At 44.5% G+C, this 24,466-nt stretch overlaps 1 protein-coding gene across 2 annotated transcripts in view; it reads left to right on the top strand.

Moving 5' to 3' along the window:
• Positions 1–4,394: 4,394 nt before the first annotated feature.
• KSR1 (kinase suppressor of ras 1) overlaps positions 4,395–24,466 on the top strand; it is a 56,718-nt gene continuing 36,646 nt past the window's right edge. For both annotated transcript variants that reach the window (XM_048966737.1, XM_048966736.1), the window contains exon 1: positions 4,395–4,768. In XM_048966737.1, the coding sequence (XP_048822694.1) occupies positions 4,559–4,768 (210 nt within the window). In that variant the 5' untranslated portion in view covers positions 4,395–4,558. The remainder of the gene's footprint in view (positions 4,769–24,466) is intronic.

Genomic DNA, 24,466 nt, shown 5'->3' with positions numbered 1-24,466 from the left:
ATTCCTCCTCCCTTGCCATATTATGGGTTGTTGGGCTTTCTTTCTTTCTTATTTTTATTTTTACTCTCATAATATTTAACCAAATAAGCTTGTTATTCTGCCACAGATAAAACAAACATAGGGAAGCTCCTTGCAGGGATGGGTATGCCTGTCCTAGGGGAGGAGCAGCAGCTTATCTGCCCCAGGATTTTGTGAGGTAATCCTGCTTCGTCATTTTTGATTATCCATGCGTTGTTTTGTTGACCAAAGATTTGTCTTTTTGCCTTACACACATATATAATGCCTATATATAAATACACACATATATAATATATAAATTGCACAACGGGGTTATGGCAGCACGAGCCAATCTTTGGTATGTTTATCCATGCAGAGACATAAGCCTCTGTCTTTAGAGGCGTGTGTTTCCTCTCCTTGTTAGACCTATGAATATCTCTCACCAACGAAGTTTGTCAGTTTTCACTGCTGGCAAGTGTGCTGCTACAACAAACCCTGCAGACTGGCAAGCCTCCAAGTGGGGCGGGAGCTAAATCCTCCCTGCTATCATTAGTTAGTATTTACATTATGGCAGGGCATAGAGGCTTCTAGCTGTGATTCAGGCGTTGCTGTGCAAGGAGACAGTAAAAGACACTTCCTGCCCCAAGCAGTTTATAGTCTAAACAGAAGAGCCTGGTGATAAATAGCAGAGAAAAGGCAGTACTTTTGCAACATGGAAAAGCCTGCAAAACACGAGATGTTTCTAAAAATAAATGTTAAGTCTTTGTATTTGTTTTATAGAATACTAACATTTGTAATTTCAAGCCTTCTTAGTCCTTAAAGCTAGACAGTTTTTACTTATTCTAACAGCTACAGTTCTTGCTTACTCACACGACTCCAGGAGGCAAGATCTTTTCAGATGAACACATCATGTCAATGATCTTCCTTCCAGTCCTGTGTCAAAGTTCCCTGCTGCTGACCTGTCCAGAGAAAACAATGACTGCAGCTACACAGCCAGATTCTCATGTTCTCTATTTGTGGAGCAAGAATTGTTTCTCTTATCTTCACCAAGTACAACAGCTTTCTCCCACTAAAGCAATTGATTTTTAAGAATAGCAGTAAAGTTTAATTTTCACATACTCCATTATTCTCAGTGCACATTTCAGTTTCCCATTTATTTCATGTACCCGTGGTCCCACTGGTAAATACTGCTGTCAAACCTGTGGATTCACTGTTTCATCCCTCACTTTTGACCTTGCCATTTTAAGTGGCAGAAGACTGCTATAAATTCTTGGTTTCTCTGATGACCACTGATATAAAAGAAGGGAGAAAAGATGTAGACAGAAAGAAGTGGGTGTTTTGCTTGATCCAACTTGGCCCTTAGTTGTAAATTATTGCACTACGCTTAGCAAACAGGCAGCTGAGCAGGAAAAAATCTGTGGGAGAAGTAAACTTCTACGCTATGCATTTTCTTGAAGGTGTAGAGGCAAATGTCAAATTCACATGCATTGTTTGGTTCTGCTGTAGGCAATGGCGGTGTTTACACTGAGGAAAATGATTAGTATTTATCCCATGAACCTCACCTCGCCATCTTCACTCTTTCTGCATATTCTGAAAAGACTACCTAACAGCATGTCTAAAAATAGGACTGAACTTTCTTAATTTCATAGCAGACAAGCATGCAGGAACTACTGTGTATTATTGCACTGCACTGCAAAGAGAAAGGAATACTCATACTGTCTGTGTAGGAGGAAGTCTCTGAGGGGAAAATCATCAATAATAAAGGCCTCTTTTATTTGAATCACCTAACATTTCAGCTCTTCAAATCCTAACTCTGAATTTTCTTAAAACAGGTTTCTATTATCTGTGTTAAACACATCAAACTGAGTAATTCAGTCTCATCATCTAAATTCAGTGTTGTGATAGCAGATTGTAATTGGGACAAGCTACCTAAAGAGGTAATAGAAGGCTTGATAAAAGCAGTATGTGAAATGTGTGTTTAAGGCATTACATAAAGGCCTTAAAACATATATGTGAACATATGTGAGAACAGTATAAAATGGTGATCTGTCATAGCTGGTTTTGTGGGGCTGGAATAAGGGACACACTTATTGTGAAATCCTGCCAGCCTTGACCATGAAATCTCAAACATTACTCTACCTCCTCACCTCTGTGTTCACAAAAATCTGCTCCTGGTATCTCAGGTATCTCAGCATCACATCTGCTCAGCGCTCACCCTGTATGAAGGCTGGCTGCAGCTTGGCACGAAACCCCGGCTTGTGGTCCTCTGCTAAGGCACCTTTGGGGCTCACCTCAGCATAAGAGGTTCCCATGGATTAGTGTGAGCATCTTTATGTCTGTTTTTCCTGCCTAGCTGTGGGAGTCAAAGCAGCTAGCCTGGAAGAGAGCAGCGCACTTTTCTTCCACAGAAGAGCACTCAGACATTCTCCATTTCTGCAAAGGTGACAGCCTCATGAACATGCAAGCCCTGAGCAGTGCTGAGCAGGGACAAGAATTCATGGCAAGGACTGTTTAGTCAGCACATTTTTCCATGCAGGCCTGGAGGGCAGTCTTGTGCACTGGAACTGGAGTGCTGCCTACTTACTGTAGCCAGTTCAGGAGCCCAGCACTCACAACACAGTGCATCAACATTCAGAGAGAATGCCAAATATCTTGTCATGCATAGCCCATAATTTTCCTGGTTTGCTTTCTTATGCAATAAACCTGGTTTGTTGTCTTCTAGCAAATGGATGTTCTCAGGCAAGTATACAAAGAATGTTTATGATAATAATACCCCTGTTAATAACATTGCTAAGATCCAGACACTTGTAATTCAAGACTGCAGTCTGTCACACTTCTACAAACCACAATTTCCACTGCTAAACTTTCAGTGCTCCTGAGAGGAGGGGTGTAAAGACTTTTTCATTAGGTTGGAATGATGGAGGTAATAAAGTAAGTGACTTTTCCAAAACCATAGGACATATCACATGGCAAACAAAACCCTAATCCAGCAAAGCCCTTTGTGTGGATGAAACTTACAGCATGTGAAGAATAATGAAATCAAATACTCGGCTTGACCCACCTTCTTTAAGAATAATCACCAAACAGAGTACGTCACACTATTTGATGCAAGGACAACCAAACTAACGCGTAGACCAGTATTCATCTAATCATAAGAAAAACAGCTGTGTCGACTGATTTGCCCTGCTCTGCTATCTCATGTCCTATATCCACAGATACTCCCCCTTTTTTTAGTTTGCGTAAAACTTTCTTCTGTATTGCCACACGTGGCTCAGACATCATTCTGGCTTTTTAAACCTGTTGTCAATCTGATCCATTGAAAGAGGCTATCTCCTATCAGCAGAGCACAACTACATTGTCCTTCTGCATCCGTCACATCAGATGAACAGTCCTCATTGTGCAGGCAGCTGGGCGGGTCAGCTCTGCAGGGATGTGTCCCACACTACTGCAATGCACACAGCTCTGGGTGAGCCCAACAGACAGCACTTGCAGCCAGCGCACCTGCTGCGCAGCTACCTGTGCCACTTTTCTAGAATTTCCACTGTGAAAGATGAGCCCATGGTGGTTTCACAAGGCCATTTTCTCTTGTTCACGATATCAATAAATCCGTATCACATTTAAGTGTTTATATGTATAAGTTGTTTTTAATAACATCCACCTCATGTGCCTGGCCTTTACTATGCAGACACGTATGTCAAAGAACACACATATCTGACGGATTGACAGAACATCTGGACAACCCTATTTTAGGAAAACGCTCTATGGCCTTGGCAAGGGACTTGCTTAAGGCCAGCACGTGGTCTGTATCTGCACACCAGCACAGAACCACGACAGGACCGCTGAACTCTGCAACTCCTCAACCTGAGGAGCAGAGCTCCAGCGCCTCCAGCTTCGCCATGGCCACGGCCAACCCACCTGGAATCACCAAGGGGCTTTTGTGGGACGTTGCTGAAAACCTACAGCACTGTTTGTACGCCGTCTTTAAGCTCTGTTTTGGTTCTAGTGACATTTGGCATCCGCAGACGCAAGGACTCGGCCGGACCCGCGCCGCAGCGGGGCAACGCACCATCAGCCCCGGCCCACGCATCCCACAGGGCGGACCGGGCCGGGCCCGGCGTCACTCCTCTCCCCATCTCTCGGTGTGCCAACGGCCGGGCTCATCCGGGGCGAGGCCCGAGTCCCGACGTACCTGCGGCGGCCCGTGGGACTGTAAGGTGGGCTGAAGGCAGCAAGAGGCTGAGGCGGGAACCGCTGAGGCGGACAGGGGGACGCCGAGGTGGGCGCTGAGGCGGGAGCCGCTGATGCTCCCGCTCAGGAACTCTGAGGCGGAGCAGCCGCCCGCGCCCCCTCGCGGAGCCGCTGGCATCTGCGCGGGACGAGCGCTCCGCGGTGCGGCTCGGCGCGCTGCGTGCTGATACGCGGTAACTGCCCGGAGAGGAGAGGAGAGGCGGGGCGGGGCGAGCCGCCTCCTGCCCTCTCTCCCTCCCTCCTTCCTTCCCTGCCCGCCGCTCCCCCCGCCGTCGCCGCCGCCTCTCCTCCCCGGCCTCCCTGATGCCGAGGAATGGATAGAGCGGCTGCCCTGCGAGCCGCCGGCATGCTGGAGAGGAAGGAGCGGGGCGGCGAGGCGGCGGGGCCGGCCGTGCGGAGCACCGTGCAGCAGTGCGGGCTGCTCCAGGACCTCATCGACATCTCGCTGTCCAACCTGCGCGGGCTCCGCACCAAGTGCGCCGCGTCCAACGACCTGACCCAGCAGGAGATCCGCACCCTGGAGGTACGGGCCAGGGAAGCCCCGGCGCCGGGATGCGCCGGTCCAGGGGCCGGGCCCTGTCGCCAGCGCCGGGAGCTGGCGCTCTTTCAGGGTACCGGGCGGTGGGGAGGGGAGGGGAGGGGGAGGGAGAAGCCCTTCCTTTCTGCCCGGGCGCAGAGGGGAGCGAGGCGACGCGGAAGGGAAGCAGGAAGGGGGATCGGCCGCCTCTCCGCAAAGCTGCGGGGCCTCGCCGTCCTGTCGCGGTCCCGTCGGGCCACCGGCAGCGAGGCATCCCGCCGGCCCAGCGCTGCGCCGGTGCCCGCGGCGAGGGAAGGCGCGCCGGGCCGGACAGGTGCGGGAGCCGCGGGCAGGCCGCGATGAGCCCCCGCCCCTTCGCGCTGCTGCCGCCCGGCTGCCGGCCTGTGGCGGACTGCGCGCCCAGAGTGGCAGGTGCGGGGCGAGGCGGGGACCGGAGGTGCTTTCGGAGTGCCTGGCTGAGCCGAGGCGCCGCGTGCCTTGTCCCAGGATGCTGGACGCGCAGATGTTTCCCGCGGGTCTCTGGTGTTTGTTTCTGGTGGCTCCTGCTCTGTACTTCCAGGCCTGTCTCTCTATCCCTGGCTCGGTTTCGCTGATCTAATCCGATCCTCCTTTCCGCTCCGTTGGTGTGGCTGACGGCGGCGTTGCGGTCCACGTTGGAGAGATGCTCCGCTGTTCAGAGGCGTTAAGCAGAATCCCTTATGCAGAGAACGTGTGCTTTTTTGATGCTTTCAAACACGATCTGACTGTATGCATGAGTGTTTGGAAAGGAATTCGGAGTTGTTCCGTTTGTTTGACCTTAAATACTGAATAGTGCTTCCCTTTGCCTTATGTGCAGGTAATGCTGCTCTGAGCAGAGTACACAGTTCCCACCTATCTCCTGCTTGGTCAGAAGTGGAGGCCAGTGCTCCTTTTCCCTAGCCCAATTCTGTGGGCTGCAGAGCTGGAGCATCAAGCTCAGAGAAGGAAAATCCTTGTAATAGTGAACCTAGAACAAACATATGCTAGAAAGTCCCTCACTTAAATGAAGCTAGGGAAAACAAATGATGGTAACTCTCAGCATAGCCTCTTAGAAATCTATTGTTTCTTCCTCAGCCTTTCTTTCCTCAAAAAAAAAAAAAAAAAAAAGAAAAAAGAAAAAAGTTGGTAGTTTTTTCTTCCTGCCACCTCCAAATAGCCTTCAAAAGACTATTCTTCATAACAGTACTTCTGTAGACTTTTGGCAACCCTGCTGTCTTTTCAGTGCTCAAACAATGTAAATCACCATCAGTTTGGAGAACGATCATCAGTATTTTGCTGGTGGACCCATTCTGAAAGGAAACCTTTAATCACAGAGTCCAAAGGCCTGCTATCATCTTCAGGTTGTTCTGAAAGCAACAAAAATTATTGCTACTGATAGTTACTGAGTGTGTGTCTGCATTCCTTAAGCAATTATCTGCTTAAACCAATGGGTGCCACATTCACCGGTGATCATAAAATTTGTCCCTCATCAGAAGAATCTCTGATGTGCTCCCCAGTACGTGATTTCTCTGGGAATTCAACCAAGTGCTGAATCCCTGCCACCCCATGAAGCTATGGGAACAGGTACAGACTTTTTGCCCTTTGCTCTCTTCAGTTGCCTGTGCCTGAAGACATGATGTCAAGCAGGGGCTCAATCTCTCGCTTAGTGACTCTGCGCAGTCTGAAGTGGGTTTATGTGCCGCTGCTGAGCACAGAACCGGGCTGTAGGAACTGAGGGTCTGCGTTTGTTTTCATGTTGTGATTTCTTGCGCTGTACCATGGGGACTCCTGGAGGGCTGCAGGGCTGCCCCAGTGACAGGTGGCCTTTGTCATTGTGCTGGTTGTCATTGTGCCATATTAACGTGTCAGAAATGTGTGCATATGTGCTCATACACATTTGCCCATCCGATCAAGTCAGTTCAGGAAGGTGCTCCAGTACTGCACAGAGCCAGTGTTAGCAATAGCCTGACTGCAGCATCAGTCACTGTGCAGCCTGTGAGCAGCTCCTTGCCAGTCAGTCGCAGCGTAATGAGAAGCTGCGAATTCGGACATCTCCAGGAGCCACTGAACGGCTTCACGGATCCTGCATAGTGGCTACTGGTGGTATGGCTGCTGGGCCTGCAAACCTCATGGGTGCTTTGGTTTGATCCTAAATGTCTCACGTTCATGCGCAGAAATGTCTTTGTGGAAAAAGAATTATGAGAACTTATCTGCATTGTATAACTGGTAAACTGTACAGCAAAGCCACAGGGATGTGATAAAACCATGACATAGATGCAAGGAACAAACTGGAAGCAGGATGTACTACTTTGGGAGGGGAGGAGACTTAACTCTAGAAGTTAAGAAGTGGCTCCTGTAGCCAAATACCAGGCTGCACGTGTCTTTTGAAGACAATCATGTACTACATCAAAAATCAGTTTTGATTAAAAACAAAAAATGAAACTGATAAAGAACAAAAAGCAATGGAAGCTTCTCTAATATAGTCGGTACATAGTTCTTGTATGTTGAAAACTTTCATAATGCCTAGTTTTAGTATCAGACCTGTGAATGTGACAGGTGAAGGGATATCTCCTTGAACACAACATTCTGTATCTGTAAACCACAGATGTTCTGACCAAACAGGTGTAGCAGTGAATGCTGCTGGGTGAACACGGCTGTCTTAAACCCTGTGTCATGCAGGTCAGACAGCAGTGCATGCTCACTGCCACTTCTGGTTCCCAGGTTAGCACAGCCCTGGAGTAAAGTTCTGAAAGCAGTAGCACTATGAATTGAATTAGCATCCTAAAGCACCAGTGAAAAACAAATCTAAATGTATGTTACTTTTTACCCAAGATCTACTGTCTTTATCCTTTTTCCTCTGAGTCTTCGCAGCCTGTCGTGTACACCACGTGATTCATGATCTGTGCGTACTTCAAAGTTAAGAACATCAGTATAACTAAAGGTGAGGTTGTGTGCATGTTTATGTCCCTCCCAATTTACTGAAATGCATCAAGGCTTTCCTCGTTCCTCTTTGTGCACAAGGTCTCAAACTGAAGCGCATGGGAGATAAGGATGTCAAACTGGAACCCCAGCAGGAAAAAATAAGCACTCATCAGTCTAAAGACTGTAGTCAGAACTTTCTGCAATGTAGAAAGAAGAAGGGGGAAAGAAAGGACTGTGGGAATTACTTAAAAGTAATGTGCTTAGATATGTTCCATGAGCTGAGCCCGTTTCACATGTATGAAGGCTGTTTCTTAGAAGGGCAGGGAGTTTCCTTGTAGTACAAAGTAGATTGTGCTGGCTTAGTTACTAGCAGAGTAGGTTCTCTGATGCCATGAGGTCTTGTATTTTCTTAATTTTTATATGTTTTACTGAGTTAGTGCTTGAGTGTTTTTACCCTACGCTTTGGTGTATGGTTTTCTTTCAGTTCTGTCCTCGCAGGTTTACTCATTTCTCAAGTAGACTACAAAACTGAAGTGGAAAATAATGAGAGCAAACAATTTCTTGCCATGGGGTAAGCAGCCAGTGTTGCCCCCAGATATCTTTGCAGAAAACTAACTGTCACAGTTTTTAACTCTGTCCTTGTGCTAATCCCTTGCATCACCATTAAACTGCTTTTGCAAAGTTAGAGGTATATTATTTTAGCTTGTTTGTTGGTTTTTTTTTGGAACAGTGATATCTTTCTAGGTCTGTCTGACTAGGAAGCTGCTAACAGGACGAATCCTCCAGCACTGCTAATTGCAACAAAGATGAGGCAGAACTAGGCTGAACTGAGACCCAGAGTATGTTTAGATTGGAGATACATTTTCTTTCTACCTCGATTCTTACATCATAAGAGCCAACTAGAGTGCTTCTGGGAAGGAAGCAAACTGGTTATGGTGGGAGTGTCGGGGTGGGGCTGCAGCATGCATTTAAGAAAACTGCTTTAATTCTCCTTGGTGACCTATGTCTCTGCTGGAGACATCCTTGGCCCAGTGGGCAGAGATCACTTTGATCACTCTGACTTTCTCAGAAATGTCTTTTGTTCAGAATCTCCAGAAAATGTAATACCAGGTCAGAAAGCCTGATTGGAGCTGTGCTGTGTCACAAATAAATCTGTGACTCCTCAAATCAGTCTTTCAGTTTGGCTGAATGATACCTATAGGTAAAATATGTTGGAACTTGCTTTATCGTTATCTTCATTCACTTGGTAATTTGACTAGAGAAGGCTTATCTCTTAACAACCAATCACTGAGCAGAAACAAATGCATTGAAAATGAGGGGACGAATGGAAGGTGAAGAGCTGTAATTGTCCAAACTCGCAGACTGGAAGTTGGTTACGTGGTATGCATAAGTAACGAAAGACTGTGTGTTCCTAAATTTTATGTAGGGAGCAGTGAATTTTTCAGGCCAAACTGCAACCTGTAGCCACATGTTTATAAGCCCTGCTCAGCTGAAAAGACTTCCTTTTCTAACAGGTCTTACATAAGAGATGTTCTTCCCTTACTTCATCTCACTTTTTGCATACATGCAGTGCATTTGTTTTTTCTCAGAGGTGAGCAGAAAGTTTTCTTTTTTTTCTACATTTGTGCATCTATTTGTATAAAATAGGCTTCAACAGAGAATCTCTTTGACTTGGAAGAAGAGAGAACCATGTGTTATTACAAAGTCATCATCTGTTCTTTCTAACAGCATGTCTCTGCATATGATCAGAATTCGTACGTTGTAACAAGTTAGCTTATGTCCCACAATTAATTTTATATAAATGTTTACGTAAAGAGTCATCATGTTTTAACATACCTGGGATAAGCTCTGATGTGTAGGTTGCCATCACGATGAAGATGCAAAATGGCTTGCTCTTCACTTTTTAAGCTCTGTATGTACTTATCTCCTTGACTGGATTCTATGAAGCACTAAATGGGAAGCAAGAAGGAAAGTATCACAGTAAGTCTTAATAGTGCTTTTGTCTCCAAAATTCTGTTGCTGCTGGATTGCGTTACAGCAGAATTATTTCTGCTTGGAGCCAGCTTGGAGGTCCGTACAGCAGCTGAACTCAGTGAAGAAGTTCACCGGTATGTACGTGCCTGCACACACTGACAGGAACCCACAGGCTGTCGTGCTTGACGAGCCTCGCTCTCCACATACAAATTCTGATGTGTATTGCATGTTCAGAATTGATGCAATCAGGCAAGTAGCCCAGCCTGAACTCCAGTTATATCTAGCTAAACCTGTGGCTGTAACCAGTTTTGCATAGATAGCACTTGAACAGAGCTTGATGTGCTAGTCGAGTTCAGATGGCAGCAGGTAACTGCATTTTGCACAACAAAAACCCCAATGAGTGTTAAGGCTGCATACGGGTGACAGATTTACAGATATGAGTCAGCATGGTGGTACATAAATTTATCACCTGTTGTTCATAAGTAGGAACAATTAACAAAAGTCTTGCAACATGCAGAATTATTTAGGGAATAGTTACACTTAAAAATACATTGACACCACAGACCACGTGATCTTTCAGATGCTGGTGGGATAAAACTTACTTTCTTTAAGGCTAAGGTTTCCCATCCTTTTTTTCAGCCAATGCGGGAGATTTCTCTTTCCAAAAGATAAATTATAGTGAAATCATTCTTGGCTATCTGTCACTGTTTTGGGGATTGGAGAATGTATTGGCTAGATTACTGCTGTGGTGAAGGGTGCAGCACAGAATGATGTGCAGATGACACCACCCAGCGACACTGACTCAGACATATCTTAGAGACCTTCCTCCTAGCCCATTTCTCATTCCCATGGAGTAATCCCACACGACTAGCAGCTACAGCAAAGCAGTGGCTTAGTTGCCACAGCTGGTAAGCAAGGAAACAGGATCTTTGACTCTGGAAGCGTACCTGTTCCAAAAGAGATGGACTGCCTTTCCAGATGCAACTCCTGAGCAGGGCTGCTATGCCATTTACAGATGATCCCAGAGATTATCCTAGCCCAGCAGTACTCTCGTGAGAGACATGAGAAACACTTGTTTCCTACAAACGGAAGCCATGTTGGCAGGTAAAAACAAGAGCTTTGCATTAGAAATGCCCGCTCCTACATGTGGCCTGAGAATTTTTTAGTTTGTCTTTCTTTTGATCAGTCAGAAGTGATTCGGGGAAGGGATTGCAGCAAGAGTATAGTGTAGAATATGTTGTTAGATGTCTGACTCAAATACACTTAATGAATGAGAGGAAAAAAGGAACAGCTTCCTGCCTTCTCAGCAGTGATTTTCCTAAAAGGAGAGAACAAGTAGTTTCATTCTTCTTCTTATGCTTGGGGAAGTTGTTGAAATTATAGAGTTGAAAGCTGGGGGCTGAACCCAAATGCAGACCCATGGCATTCTCTGTCCAGTTGCAACAAGTCTCCAGGAATAAAACAGGCGAATGCTGCTCATTGCTTTGAAATGTTTTGTGAGCAGAGGTCGGGTGTCTGTCATTCCTTTTTTGTGTAGAGAGGAAGTCTAATTTGCATTGCGTGCATCTGATGGACACTTAGTAGAATAAGGAACCATGCCTTCATAAGGGGCTAGAGAGTGCCTGTGAAGTGATGATTATTCTATGATTCTTAGTTATCCCAGGTGGAATAGCTCTAATAGCAGAAACTGTGAGATCTGCTTAAGAGCAGTAATTAGCATGGCACTGAGGAACCTTGCTGGGATGCAGCAGATCCAGGCTCTCAGTTGGGTATGTGACACTGCTGGAAGAACTAGGTGAGCACAGCTTGCAGAATGCAGCCAGGAGGTGGATGGGGCAGTTTGCAGGTCTGTGGTCTGAATCCCTGAAAATGCTTGGAAGCCTTTTTCAAGGAAGTTTTAAAGGTTGGGCAAACAGTTTCCTGCCCAGTCCTACTCTTGTTATTTGCTTCTAAAACATGGGGTGTCGATTTATTAAAGAACTTTCACTTCTGTTTGAAGCAACCTAAATTTAGAAAGGAAGTCTTGGGCTTCTCATTACTGCTGTGTGTGTAGGCTATTGTAGGGTCTTGCAGATTCCAGTGTGAGGCTGTATTTTTAGCTGTTAGTTATGCTGACTAAACTAGAAAGAATAAATAATAAGTATTTATTTCCAGATTGAGAACTTCAATCAGGTGTAATGACTGCAAGTTATTAGGTAGGGGTTGCAAATGGATTGGTCAGTAAGTAATTACTGAAAGATGCGTAAGATGTGTGACTGTATCCCCTACGCACCTACAGTGCTCAATAATTTATCCATCCTTAAGGCACTGAGAATTTTCTATCAACAGTTTTCATCTTCCAGAACAGTGTTGGTTTTTTTTCTTTTTACCTTGTTAGTAAGCTAGAGGGTTAAACTCTGCTTTAGGAGATAGTTGCAGCTCCACCAAAATAAGCAGAAGTTCGTAAGTTTTTGTTGCTTGGAGTTTCAGGGAAAAGAGAAACTGTTTTTGACTGAACTTTCCACAGAAGACTTCTGACTTCCAGATATCTCCTTTTAAAAACTGAATCAGCTAAGCAAGACATTTCAGTTTAGGGGCCATTTGTCTTACTGATCAAAACTGAAACTTTCTGCAAACAGAAACACTTCATACAAAGACCTGTAACTCTCCACAGTTTCGATGGAGATAGTTCTGAGTGCTCCAGGCCAGCACCACTTAGTAGCATTAGACTCTCTTAGTGCAGTGCAGGTCAGATGCCGTATTTATTTTCCTAATTTTAGTGAATTCTGGAAGCTATATCCTTGTCTGTTTTCCCTTGTTTTAAGGAAACAGCTGACACTGAGATAAACCAAGGTGAGCACAAACACTAGAGACTTTGCATTTCCTTACACAACAAAGCTGGAAGAAACCCCAGAGTGGATGTCAAAGGGCTTGCCAACCCTGTTTGTATTAAATAAGGATATTATGTGTGTTAAAACTGGCTGAGTGCGGCAGGCCTGACTTAGCCACTGTTGTATCGCTGGCATTTTGGACGGTATAATGAGGCAGAGCTTCTGCAGGCCGCCTGCCATTGCAGCCTGAATTCCTGGACCATCTGCAGTCATGGACAGTGACCTGGAGGGAGTCTACAGAGCTGAGGCTTGGAGGCAGAAAGGAGAAGATTTTTTGGTAGTGATGTTTAATGCTTGTCTGTAGCAGCAATTACCCATTTGCATCTAACCAAACAGGCCATATCTGGTACCAGCTGCCAGTCTGCAACTGAAGGCACAGCTAACTTGGCTTAATACTTCTGCTAGGTTAGTAGTAGTATTTAGGTTTTCATTCTTATGGAAACTTAATCTACAGCATCATCCTGCTGCCAAGACATGCAACAGTCCCAAAGATGTGTTCTTTCCTCTTTTTTTTCCTCCTGTGTTATTCAGATTGCCCTATTTGCCAACACTGACTAGTTTGTGATCTGAAGCTAAGAGCTTTGAAGTTAATGGTTTCCTCACAATGTAAGATTTCAAGTTGAAGTTAGTAGCATCTATTCATTCCTTTGCCAAGAAATGAGCTACTGGGGCAAGAGCAATGCAGTGGTGATGCAGCACTGCTCTTAGCTGAAGCCCACTGTAGTGTTTGAGAGCTCCTTACAGGCTCTTGTGCTCTGTATCAAACTGCCTTGCCCTGCTTCTTAGTGAAGGTACATTCATTTCCTAAAGCAGTGTATAGAAATTACTCTGATTGTTGATGAGACAGATGACTTTGTGATGCAGTGTAGCAGCTAAGAGCTATTTGGAACAGGGCGAGAAGACTTCAGGAGAGAAAACAGTTGCCCAGGTGTCTTTGTGATGGCAATTCCAGTCCTGCAGGAATCTTGCAGTAAGAGCTCTGAAACATGCTGACCAGCCACTGCTGCAGCTGCTCTTGCACAAATAGTTCAGGGTTAGCACACCGCTGATGTAAAGATCTCTAGGGGGAGAAGAAAATGCCTGCTACCTGTCCACCTTTGGAGGCCGTTTTTTTGCAGCCCCTCACTTCACTTACTTTAACAACTGCATAAGGCATGACAAGAATGCTGGCTTGCCCTGCGAGTGGGGGCAAAGGCAGACAGACCCTATTCTGATAGACTGGAAGTGTCCACGATGTGATATGTGTTTCCAGATGCTTCATCTCCTGCCTTGTCACAGAACTTTGTCACCTGGCTTCAGCACTGCAGACCTCAGAGACCCCACGGGAGATCCTGACTCAGCAGTTCTGCACAGTTCTGTCTTGCTGGAGCCTGCAGGTGGGTGCAGGGGGAGCGGGAAGCACACGATGAAATGCATGGTCTGATCCTGCCTCTGTATTCATCACAGATCCTGTGCACAATAAATAGGCTGGATCAGCCTTTTTTGTCATCCTGTCATCGTGAGGAGAAGAGCCTGGTGTGAGGTCTCTGAAATACGAGGCATGGCCCCTTTATACTGCAAAGAATAATCTCCACATTCAAACTGTATTTTTCAGGGTGAGTTAGCAGCACAGTGCTTCCTGTCAAAGGGCCTGTGCTGTGGGAACAGTATCAGCAAGCACTGCAAGTCTCTGCATTGCTAGAATTCTTTGGAGTTCTTCTAAATGTTGAGCCTGACTCCAGCTGCTTAATGAAGTTTGCTGTGGCTCCAGGATTTATCTGGCCTCAAATTTTGAGGCAGAGGACATGGAGAAAATTGGAGAGCTGTTCTAATGGATGAGGGATTTTGAAATTTACCAGTGAGAATGGCTTGTTTATTTGGGGAAAAAAGATGGTGAGGCTTTTTCCTTGAAGTCCTGATACCAGGACAGTCCTTTTTCTCTAAAGTTATGAAACAGCGAGGAGACTTCACAGCTTAAAATCTGAGGCCAAGTGAAATGTGGGTAGAAAGAGGCAGATTGATCAGTGACCAGTTGTTGGTTTTGTGTTTGGTTTGGTTTGGTTTTGTTTTAATCTTCACTGCTGGGGTTTGCGGAAGGTAGTTGGCAATACAGTCTCAAACCTGCTTCCAGATGCTGACAAGTGGGAAATATACACGCATTTGTGGCTGAGAGCAGGTATGAACCTATGTGACCAAGAGATTATTTATTTTGGTTATTGTATCCTATAATACAAGCAACAGTTATTCTTCTGGGTGCATGCGTTGATAACTTTTTTAAAAGTATTGAATCTTCTACTGGAGCAGTTTCCACTCAGCTTTCTGCACTCAGCCCAATTCCCATGTTTATCATAACTTTGTTTTGCTACTCAAAAGAATCAGCTCAGATCTCCTGTGCCCAGAGCCTGAGACCCAACTTGGCAGCCTATATCAATCTACCCCAGCCAAAAATAAGTGTGACTTCAAGGTCAGGGCATTCCTCTCTTTTGAAACTCCATAGTGTGTCTACTGCTGCATGACTTGTCCAAGTTTGACCTATTTGTAGAATAGTATCTATCCTATCTGCTGCTCATCACTAAACGATGCAGTGAATGCTTTCCAACCTGGTTGCCTAAGATATTAGGTACGTAATCTACAAATGCCCAAGTGCCACTCGTGAGAACAGCCAGTACTCTTGCTGCTGCTTCAGATGCCCAAAGGCAGAAAGAAAAAATGACTTCCATAAAAGCCAACATCAGATAAGTAGAGATCATCCCAACTCTATGCAGATAAAGGTACCTTTTTTCTAAATTGTTTTCTCATGTTCTGATGAGCTTCCACTTGCCATCTGCCCTTTACACAGTTGTCATACCATTATCTGTTCTTTCAGAGACAATTCAATTAGATCTTTCAGTAGGTTTTAATCAAGTGTTATGGGGTTGCTGGTAAATTATTTACAGTCATATCACTTGATAAAACACTTGGTCTGCTAAAGCTATCACGTAAGTGACCTACCTGTAGCAAAAAGCACAGCTGGCTTTAACTTAGGACCCCACTTGCGTTCCTTGGGGTTATTCGGTTGGCATTAAATGAATTCATGGACTATGTGAGCCCATGTTTCACATGCAGTAACACATACTGAATATGGCCGTGCTGAAAACAATGGAGTTGAAGCACCTTAAAACAAGAGTTAAGAGCTGAATTTAGCTCCACTCTCTGCTGACTCAGTTCTTTTATCAGTGCCTTTCAAGGCTGAATACCTTAAACAGTGTGGCCTTGGCCCTCACTTGAAGATCCTGCTATTTTAATGGCAGTGCTGTCTGCTTGTACTGTCTTCAGACTTGGTCTGATGTAAATTGTTTTTGTGACAAGCAAGGTAGTAGGAAACAATACTCAAATAGGAAAGCAAAGTGAGAAAGTGTGGTATTTGTTGAAGACAAGGATTATTTCTCTGCCTTATTGATGGAAGCCAGTACCAGGAATTGTTAAAAGTGAGCACAAGCTCATGGATATCAAGTCCTATCCAAGCCCCATATAAGCAAATAGAAATTGGATGATCAGGTGGGCTTGTTAACTCAGAGCTCAAAAAATGAATGTTCTGTTATTAACTACATGAATAAGTGTTACATGCATTGCTCTGACTCATCATACCAAACTTCCTAGCTCAGCTGAATGGCTTCTGGATAGCCTATAATATCAGTAGGTCAACATGTACTAAGCTCCAGCTTACTGTAATCCTGCACAAATGTATCAATTCTCTGTTGTGATCAGGAACTGTTTCGGACTGTTTCGAGATCAGCTTTGTGAGAAGGCCTCAGCAAGAGAGGATACCAGCCTGCCTACATACAAGTATAGAACAACCAAGTGCAAAATTTGATATGGTTAACTTGCATAATATTTGAAACTAGGCTTAAAAGAGAGTGTAAATATTGTTGGAGTCCCCTCTCCAGTTCTTCTGCCATTGCTGGTTTCCCCTACAAAAACTTTTAGTTGTCTGTACTGAAAGTGTGCTGTGCTCTGAAGGCAGATGCTTTGAGATCAAAAGTTGCAACTTCTCCAGATCCACTACACAAGGACAAAGAATAGTTACCAAGATTGCGAGACCACGTGACAAGGACTTTACTTCTTCATTCTCTAGAATGGCCAAATCCAATATCGTCTAAGCTAAAAGGAACTGCAGGCAGGCCACCTATTAATGAGAGCATTTCTACTCTGCAGTTTTTCTAACCTCTTCCAACAGGTAGGTAGGGCAGACTTTCAGAGAAAGTGGTTGGTAGTCCTGGTGTTCCTTAGTATTTGGGAGGCAGGATGAAGGTGGAAATAGGAGAAAGAACTTCACTTCACTTGCACTGTACACATCGCACTGTGATTCTCACGTGGGAATGACTATCACAGATGGCATGGTTACGAGACAAATGCAGCCTTAGCACTGCTTATCTGGATCTGGTATATAAGGCAAACTTGCGCCAGACTATATGCTGGTCTCAGTGTTCAAACTCAAGTGAAACTGTGTGGTACCTTGTTTTATAGCCTGATCCTTCCTTTCAGCTGCTGTGTAACCCTAAAGCTTTTTCCTCTCTCCTCCCAGTGCTGTGTTTGTTGGTTCCATATATATCATCGCTGATCTGAGGCTTTGTGCAGCTGCTAGGAGTATTTGCCTTTGCAGCAGAAAGGAGGCTGCTCCATGTTACTGAAAGTGCAGCAGTTTCTCCTTTCCCCACCCCCAGAGTTGACTATTATTTATGCAACATGATCTAACCCAGATCGGCTGGGAGCCGATGGTCCAGAGTTCATTTCCAGTTATTATTGTAGTATGGAGTCAGTCTGGTTAGAAGCACTTGTTTTCAGCACAAAACATATACCCTTTGAGAGCATAAACAAACTCTAGGTCACTTTTACTTAGCTTCATAAAAAAGTGTTTCAGCTAAAAGGAGAAGCAAGCTAGAGTTGAGGCACTGTGAGGAGCTAGTTCAGCAGCCATCTGTTGTAAGCTAAGTAGGACCCATTCTATAGAAAGGAGATGGAAGGACCACTAAGCTCTAAAATAGCAGTGGAAGTTTGCCTTTTTAGTCTCTAGAGATATATTGTACAGTTCTTACCTTTGCCTCAGTTATATGTTCAAACTCCTGAATTAGGGCATATGTGAATAAAAGATATGCAGAATTACTCTGCTGGGCTGGGGGGCAGAACTCAAAGGCCTGGGCATATCTGGCTATTTCTGACTTTAACGGCAGAGCAATTACACCTGCTGTCACAGCCCTGTTCTGGTATGTGGGTGTAGCTACTCTGGAGTTCAGTCATCCTAGCTACCACTAACCCAGCTAGTCATCACAGCCAATTTTTTGTTTTCTTTTTTTAATCTGGGATACTACCAGAAATCCTTAATAGACAAGGCTCTGGCTTTGAAGGCTGGCATATACAGAGGCTGGTTTCCTAGATGAGATAAGAGGCTGAACTTAGATATTCACAAAGTATTCACTTCTTGCATTGAGTACCAACTTGGCCCTCTGTACAGCCTTGACAACAGTAAGCCAATTGTAACCATAAGCAGCACAGAAACACTGAAGAAGTAAGGAAGCTGGGGTACTTAGACAAAAAAGCCTCCTTCAACTCTAGTCATCTGCATGCTAATACAAGAGTTTTGGATTTGAGACTGAAAAGACTTTGTATGGCTCTGAATCTGTACTTGGAGATGAGGCTACCTTATGATAATTCACACTCGTTCCTTTGTTCTAGGTGGTAATCTGTATGCTGCTCTGGAAAGCAAGGGGTCGGGCAGCTCATGGAAACCAGTGTCATGAGAGGCTGTTAAATTCAGAGGCAAAGTTTAGTAGGGCAGCATGGAGTGGGGAAAGGCTGCCTCTCAGCTGGACAAACAGGTCACACAGGTTCCAGACACCCTGTCCCAATGAAAGCAGAGCACCAAAGCTGCAGGATGCTGTCAGGTAGGAGCAGCACCAATACTTGGTAGGATCAAAGGTTAGCAGTTGAGGCTTCGTCAAGTACTACAGTGTTTAAGTGTTCTTTAGCAAGAATCCATCATTATTAACACTAATTATGGTTATCTTACAAAGCACTGTCCCAGTGTCATCAAATGCAGTTTCTAACCCACGATAAACAGCTTTGCTTTTGGTCCTTGATGTAGTCTTTCCTTGCTTTAAGAAGACACCAACTTGGATATCGGGTTCCAACCATTTCTACCCTAATTAGGGAACAGAGGCCACATCCTGCTTTGTCTCTGTAGAGGGAACTCCTACTCTTCCTGTTGCCTCACTCCTGCTCATTTTCCTGCAGCATAGCAGGGAGAGTAGGAAGCAAAGCAACCCAGTCCAGTAGAAAACCTCATACAACACAGCCACAGAAACTCAGTAACTGAAGAACAGTCTTACAGCACAGTCAAACAGCTAAGTTTTTGCACTAGTTCACCTCAGTAATTTTAAAAGAATCAGGAAAAAGGCAATAAATAAAGTCTTTCTGCAGCACTGTTCTTCTGTTTCATAGCATTTCCCTACACCTCACATTAAGCCCAAACTTCTTCAAGTAGTCCTTCATTTTCATTACAACACAGACTCCTTCAGAGGGATGGTCCTGCGGTGTTAGAGAGGAGTTTCTATCTGTAATCTACTGCAGGAAGGTGTCTCCTATGTTTTTGGGTGATTGGCTGTCCAGAATGCTGTTCTCCCTTGTTTGCAAATGCCTAGAAGAAAGTTTCTTAAACTGCATTAAATCTCACAAATCTCAAGCATTCTGCAGAGGTCTGAATTAGGTGAATATACCAGGAGTGTAAATGAATACTTCTGCACTAGGAAGTCAGGAGTGTTTTGAGGAGAGGTCATTCTTGAACTGAGGATACCTCAGGCATAACTGGAATTCCTGTGCTCAGTGTGCTGTGGCACAATTATGAGATGCACTTGGCATGTTGCATGAGGGTTGTTGTGGGGATACTTGCCTGAAGGGAGGTGTGCCTCAGGCTTCCTGGGCTAAGAGCTCAGTTGCCCACCCACTTGTTTATGTTGTCTACCCGCTTGTAAGAGAAAAGAGGTTAGTCAGCAACTTGATGTTGTTGGTTCTGAGATGGCAGAAAGGGTAACCCGAGGACACGTGGTACTGCAGAAAAAGAGGGAACTGGAAGGATAAACCATATGGGTTTACATGTTTATTTACTGAGAAGGAAAGAAAGCTGACCAGGCAAAAATGCTCAGTGTGACTCCCTATTACTAATGGCATATCCAGCCCTAGAGGAAAGAAAATGAAAATTCGTACGGACCATTCCATTTTTGAATTGTTTCAGAAACCTTTGGCAGAGCTGAGCTGTGGGTGATCAGCTTTCTGCTTGGTGGCTTATATTTCTGCAAAAGATTTTTCGGTTCTGTGTTTCGTGCTTTGACTGTGCTGAGTGTGTTAGATGTAGTGCTTAGGAAGCATCCTGTAAAACTTATGAGCAAAGTGAAAATCTCTGATCTCTAGTGCATGGCAGATCGCTGCCTTTTTCCTTAAATTCTGAAATAAGGAGACGTTGTACAGGTCCAAGATATTTTGAGCAGAGGTGGGGGTTTGGTGTACTTTGTTTTTTTTTGACAATCCCAAACTGCAATTTCGTAGTTGGTTTGCTGTTTTAAAAGACACGTTCAGAGAACATGGCAAGTTGCCACATTCCAGTTAAGCAATTTCCTATAGCTGACATTTTTTTTAAAAAGCATGTTGTTTTCTCAGCCATTTCCCTCCTCCGTTTTCACTGGCAGATGCAAAAAAAAATCAACAAAAAACAAAAAACAGGAACAACCCGCAGCACAGAAGCCCCAATCCCTGCATTAACGCTCAGACATTTGAAGAGAACGTTCTTTGGAAAGCTGTGGAAGGCCAGTGTCTATCAGCAGCGGGCTTCTGTATGTGGATTCACTGCATAACGTAACCATCTCTTCACTGATAATATGAAGTGGTATGATCTGGTAGGGAATGCTTCATAAAATATATGTTGTAAATTAAAAATAATTTATTTTTACATATATTTTTTGTTTCTGAATGGGTTGTGTATTTAGAAACAGGATGTGCTGCTAAGCCTGAAGTTTTCTAGTCATTCTGGAGAGAAGTGCTAGCATAGAAAAGTGCATGGTGGGCAGCCAAACTCATTGTGTCAAGTTCCCCAGTGCTTTTGTTTCTAAGCCGGACAACAGCGTTGTTTGGGTACCAGACAACACAAGCAGGACCTAACCAGCATTCTGGGGAATCTGTGAAAATTCCAGTATTGTCTGATCACAGCTGAAAACCAGTAACAGTCTGCTGCTTCTTATGTGCACTGCTGGATCCCTCAAACATTTGTAGGCCTTCACCAAGTTTCTGGCCTTGTTACTCTGGAGAAGCACTGTAAAAATTACTTCCAGGAGTGTTTTGTGCCCCACGTGGCAGGAGGTAAAGAGTACCAGTGCCATTCAGTGCCTTCATTGCACAGGTGTGGTGCTTTGGTTTTCAGAAGGTTAGTATTTTTCATAATGCTTAACATATTTGTATTCCTTTTGGAAAGATCAAGATGAAATACAGTAAATGAAAGGAGCCTGAAAAAAACACAAATGATCCTGTGTAACTATTAAGTCTTGATTGGCTGCTGCGAACAATCTCACAACTCAAGGGATGAATTTGTATCCAGCACCCTGAATTGTCAGTTCACAGACAGAAAATACAACATAGAATCCCTTTGTCTTTGCCACTGCTCTTAGGAATGGATATTTCCATTACAGAACAGCATAGAGACTTGTAACAATGTCTTTTTATTTTCTCATAAGCAGGCATGTTTTTATCTCTTTTTCTCGCTGCTGTCACTCAGCAGGGTCCTTCCTCTGATACAGTCATCTGAGCAGAGATTGAGCAGAAATCCTGAGCCCAGGCTACTGAACTTATTCTTCAGTGGATAATCAGAGGAGATATTTCAAGACAAAAGAAATGTAATTAAGCATGCGTAATGCAAATTGGTGACAAAGGAACACTACCAAGAATGTTTCCTAAGAAGAATGTAGAGCATGAATAGTCAAAGATGTAGAAATTGTAAACACTTTTACAAGGACTAATGCCATGAAGTCTAATTCTCTTTGACAGAAGTTCTCCTAGTGCAACTCTGAACTTCAACCAGTACAGCAGTGTGAAGTTAGGTTTTTTTAGTATTGGTGTAATTGTACTAGCATAACTGGTCTTGTGGATGTAGTTGTATCAATCAAGTTTATATATATATAAAGCTCATTGTATACAAATATATAAGACTGTAAAACATATTTCTTGGTCAGAAGGCAAAAGGTACAGCATGTAAAGCAAATGTGGCCAGAAAACAAACTGGTGTTTGGGTGGGCAGCTGGCAATCCAGCTGAGGAGAAGTGAAATGTGAAAAAATCTTTTGGGATTAGGGACAACATCGTGTGTCATACGTGCACTACTAAAAGAGAGCAGTTCATTAGAGACCTCCCAGGCTTTCAAGAAGCATTCAGGCTAGCCATGCAAGGTGTCATCCATTGGTCCCTTGCAGTCTTTGATGAGAGCAGAGGGTGCTTGGTACTTTGCTTGCAATGAGGAGGAAATGGAAGTTCAAGAATATGAGGGGAGCCTAGAATTAGTCATTCCCTTCCTGACCTTTCTGAAGGAAATGCCTGGCTTTAAAATGTTGTGCTGTAAATTCTACTCTTTTATCTGTGCTAGGAACTTACATCTCCCTCACTGTAGAATCAAGAACACTTGAGAGTTATTTTCCATGTATCAAAGTATGTAAGCTCTAAACTTGCTGATGTGGTGGCTCACCTAGGAGCATGGAGGAAATAAGGAGAGCAAGGATCTGAAGCTATATTCCAACTGCTTATTCAAGGCTGGTCTTTTGTTGAGGCAGAGAGATGGAAGACTGATTTGCTGAGGGTCTCCAGAGTTCTATCAGAGCTGTTGTGACAAGGGTCAGTGTCTCAGCTGTGGTACTGCCTTTTGAGGTATAAAAGTCCTGGAAGGGAATGCAGGAGAACTTTTCTACTGTCTTGCCAAAGGCATCATTAGCTCTGCCTAGTCCATTTTTGACAGGCATTTGTTATCTTATTGCTAAAGATCTTGGTTAAGGGCCAAAACTGTGTTGAACTAGGCTTTGTCTAGCCTTAGCTGTTGAGGACAAAACTGATAGTGATATTCTTCCAGGTTGTCACTCAGTTTGTTGGAGCAAGTTGAGATTTGGCTGCAAGTGAACAGAGACTGGATCAGGGAATCAGATTTGATTGAGAACAGGAGATGTTCTGTGTTTGGACAGAAGTTTTCTACATGACAGGTAAAACCATAAGCCTGCTAAGTGGCACATGCACCAAGTCCATGATTGGATGGGAAACCTTAACAGGTCTTCAGGCTGCTTGGCAATAGTGATGTCCTTTTGCAAGGGTAAGGATTATTCTTTCTGTGCTCCATATGGAAATACAGTTAGTCTTAGCAAATCATGGCTGAACTAAAGTTGCTAGGCGGATGCTAAAAAGAAGTCTGAGCTGAGGGAAGGTTGAGCTGCAGATCTGATGTGGCAGCAGCACGGTTGTGCATAGCAAACAGTAAATGCAATTCTTGCAGAGCTCTCTCAGTCATTCTGCTGCAGTTGCATGACTTTGGGTTACAGAGGAAGGGGGAGAGCTTTCATTGTTAGTGTGCACTGGATGTCTGATATTTAAACAGAGGACTGTGCCTGCAGCTGCATTAGGCTTGTATGAAATCTCCAAAGAGAATCTTGCTATCAGGTACAAGGAACTGCTTGACTGTGCAGCGTCATCTTCTCATTCCCACCCTTAGCTGGGAGGCCTCAGCTGGGTGTTTACAGCTCTTGGTTGTTGGGATTGTGAAAATGAGATGGGGGGAGAGAGGAGAGGTGGGATGTGGCCTCCAAGTGACCCAGAAATTATGCTGTCTGCATCATCTAACAAAGGAGAAATAACATCCTGTAGTGTTTGGCCAGTGGCTGTTGTGTCAGCCTCACGCCTGACTGAAGATTCAAAGGAAAATGCACACATCTGATGTTCCATTTCTCCCCATCCCTCTACCTTTCTGTGTTTTTATTTATTAATTTTTTTTCCCCCCCCCTAAATGTACCTTATGTATACACTTTTTTGCTGGCTTGCGCTGGGTCCTGTTCTGCAGGGTTTGTTTAGCAATGCATTGAGAAACTATTTCCCTTTTTTTTTTTTTAAGAAAAACCCAAACCAAAAGTTCTTAAGGCAGTACAGACATCTGGGTTCCGCAGAAGTGGGAGGCTCTCAGATGTCTCTGCTGTAGCTGCTGCAAGTAAGGCTGGCATGGAGACTCCACGCACAGATCCTCAGCTGATGCAGATTCCTGCAGCTTCCTCGCTGTGGCTCGCTGTGACCTGCAGTGCAGTGCAGTGCCGCGGTGCTGCTGTCTCTCAGAGCACTTCTTCCTGTCCTTCCTGTCATTCCAATTTCCTCTGCTTTTTAGAAGCTCCCTAGCAGTCACTGCTGCCGTGATCTGGTGTGGTGAGATCAGAGGACTGAAAAATCTGACCTGTTTTTAAAACTGCTCCCTGACTTGTGCAAACTTGTGTTTAATCCTTCTTCCTCTTCCTTTCTCATTGTTTAAAAAGTGATACTGCCTGGGGTCTTGCATGTGTGCAGTTGTTTTTGACATTCAAAACAGTGGCACTGTTCTGCAAACTGTCATTTTCAAAGGAGACAGGCACCAGGAAGTGAGTTTTAGCCAGAACTGTTGGATGGGCCTCAGTCTGGTACGGGAGTGCTGCGCCCTCAGCAGCCTGCCCACTGAATGGGGCAGATGGGCTCAGGTACGTGATGTGAATTCTGCTGACTGTGGGTCAGAGTCCAACATGTATATGAGTCCCTTTTCTCAGATACCATCTCAAATAAATGAATCTGCTACCAGCCATTTTGTAATGTTTCATCTGTGAACTTGGCTCTCCTCCTGTATGTCCGGTGAAGATTGTCAAAATATTACTCTT

The sequence above is a fragment of the Lagopus muta genome, chromosome 20 (assembly GCF_023343835.1).
Source record: "Lagopus muta isolate bLagMut1 chromosome 20, bLagMut1 primary, whole genome shotgun sequence".
Lineage (NCBI taxonomy): Eukaryota > Metazoa > Chordata > Aves > Galliformes > Phasianidae > Lagopus > Lagopus muta.
Note: the sequence above shows the minus strand (reverse complement) of the source record. Positions and strands in the feature narration are given on the sequence as shown.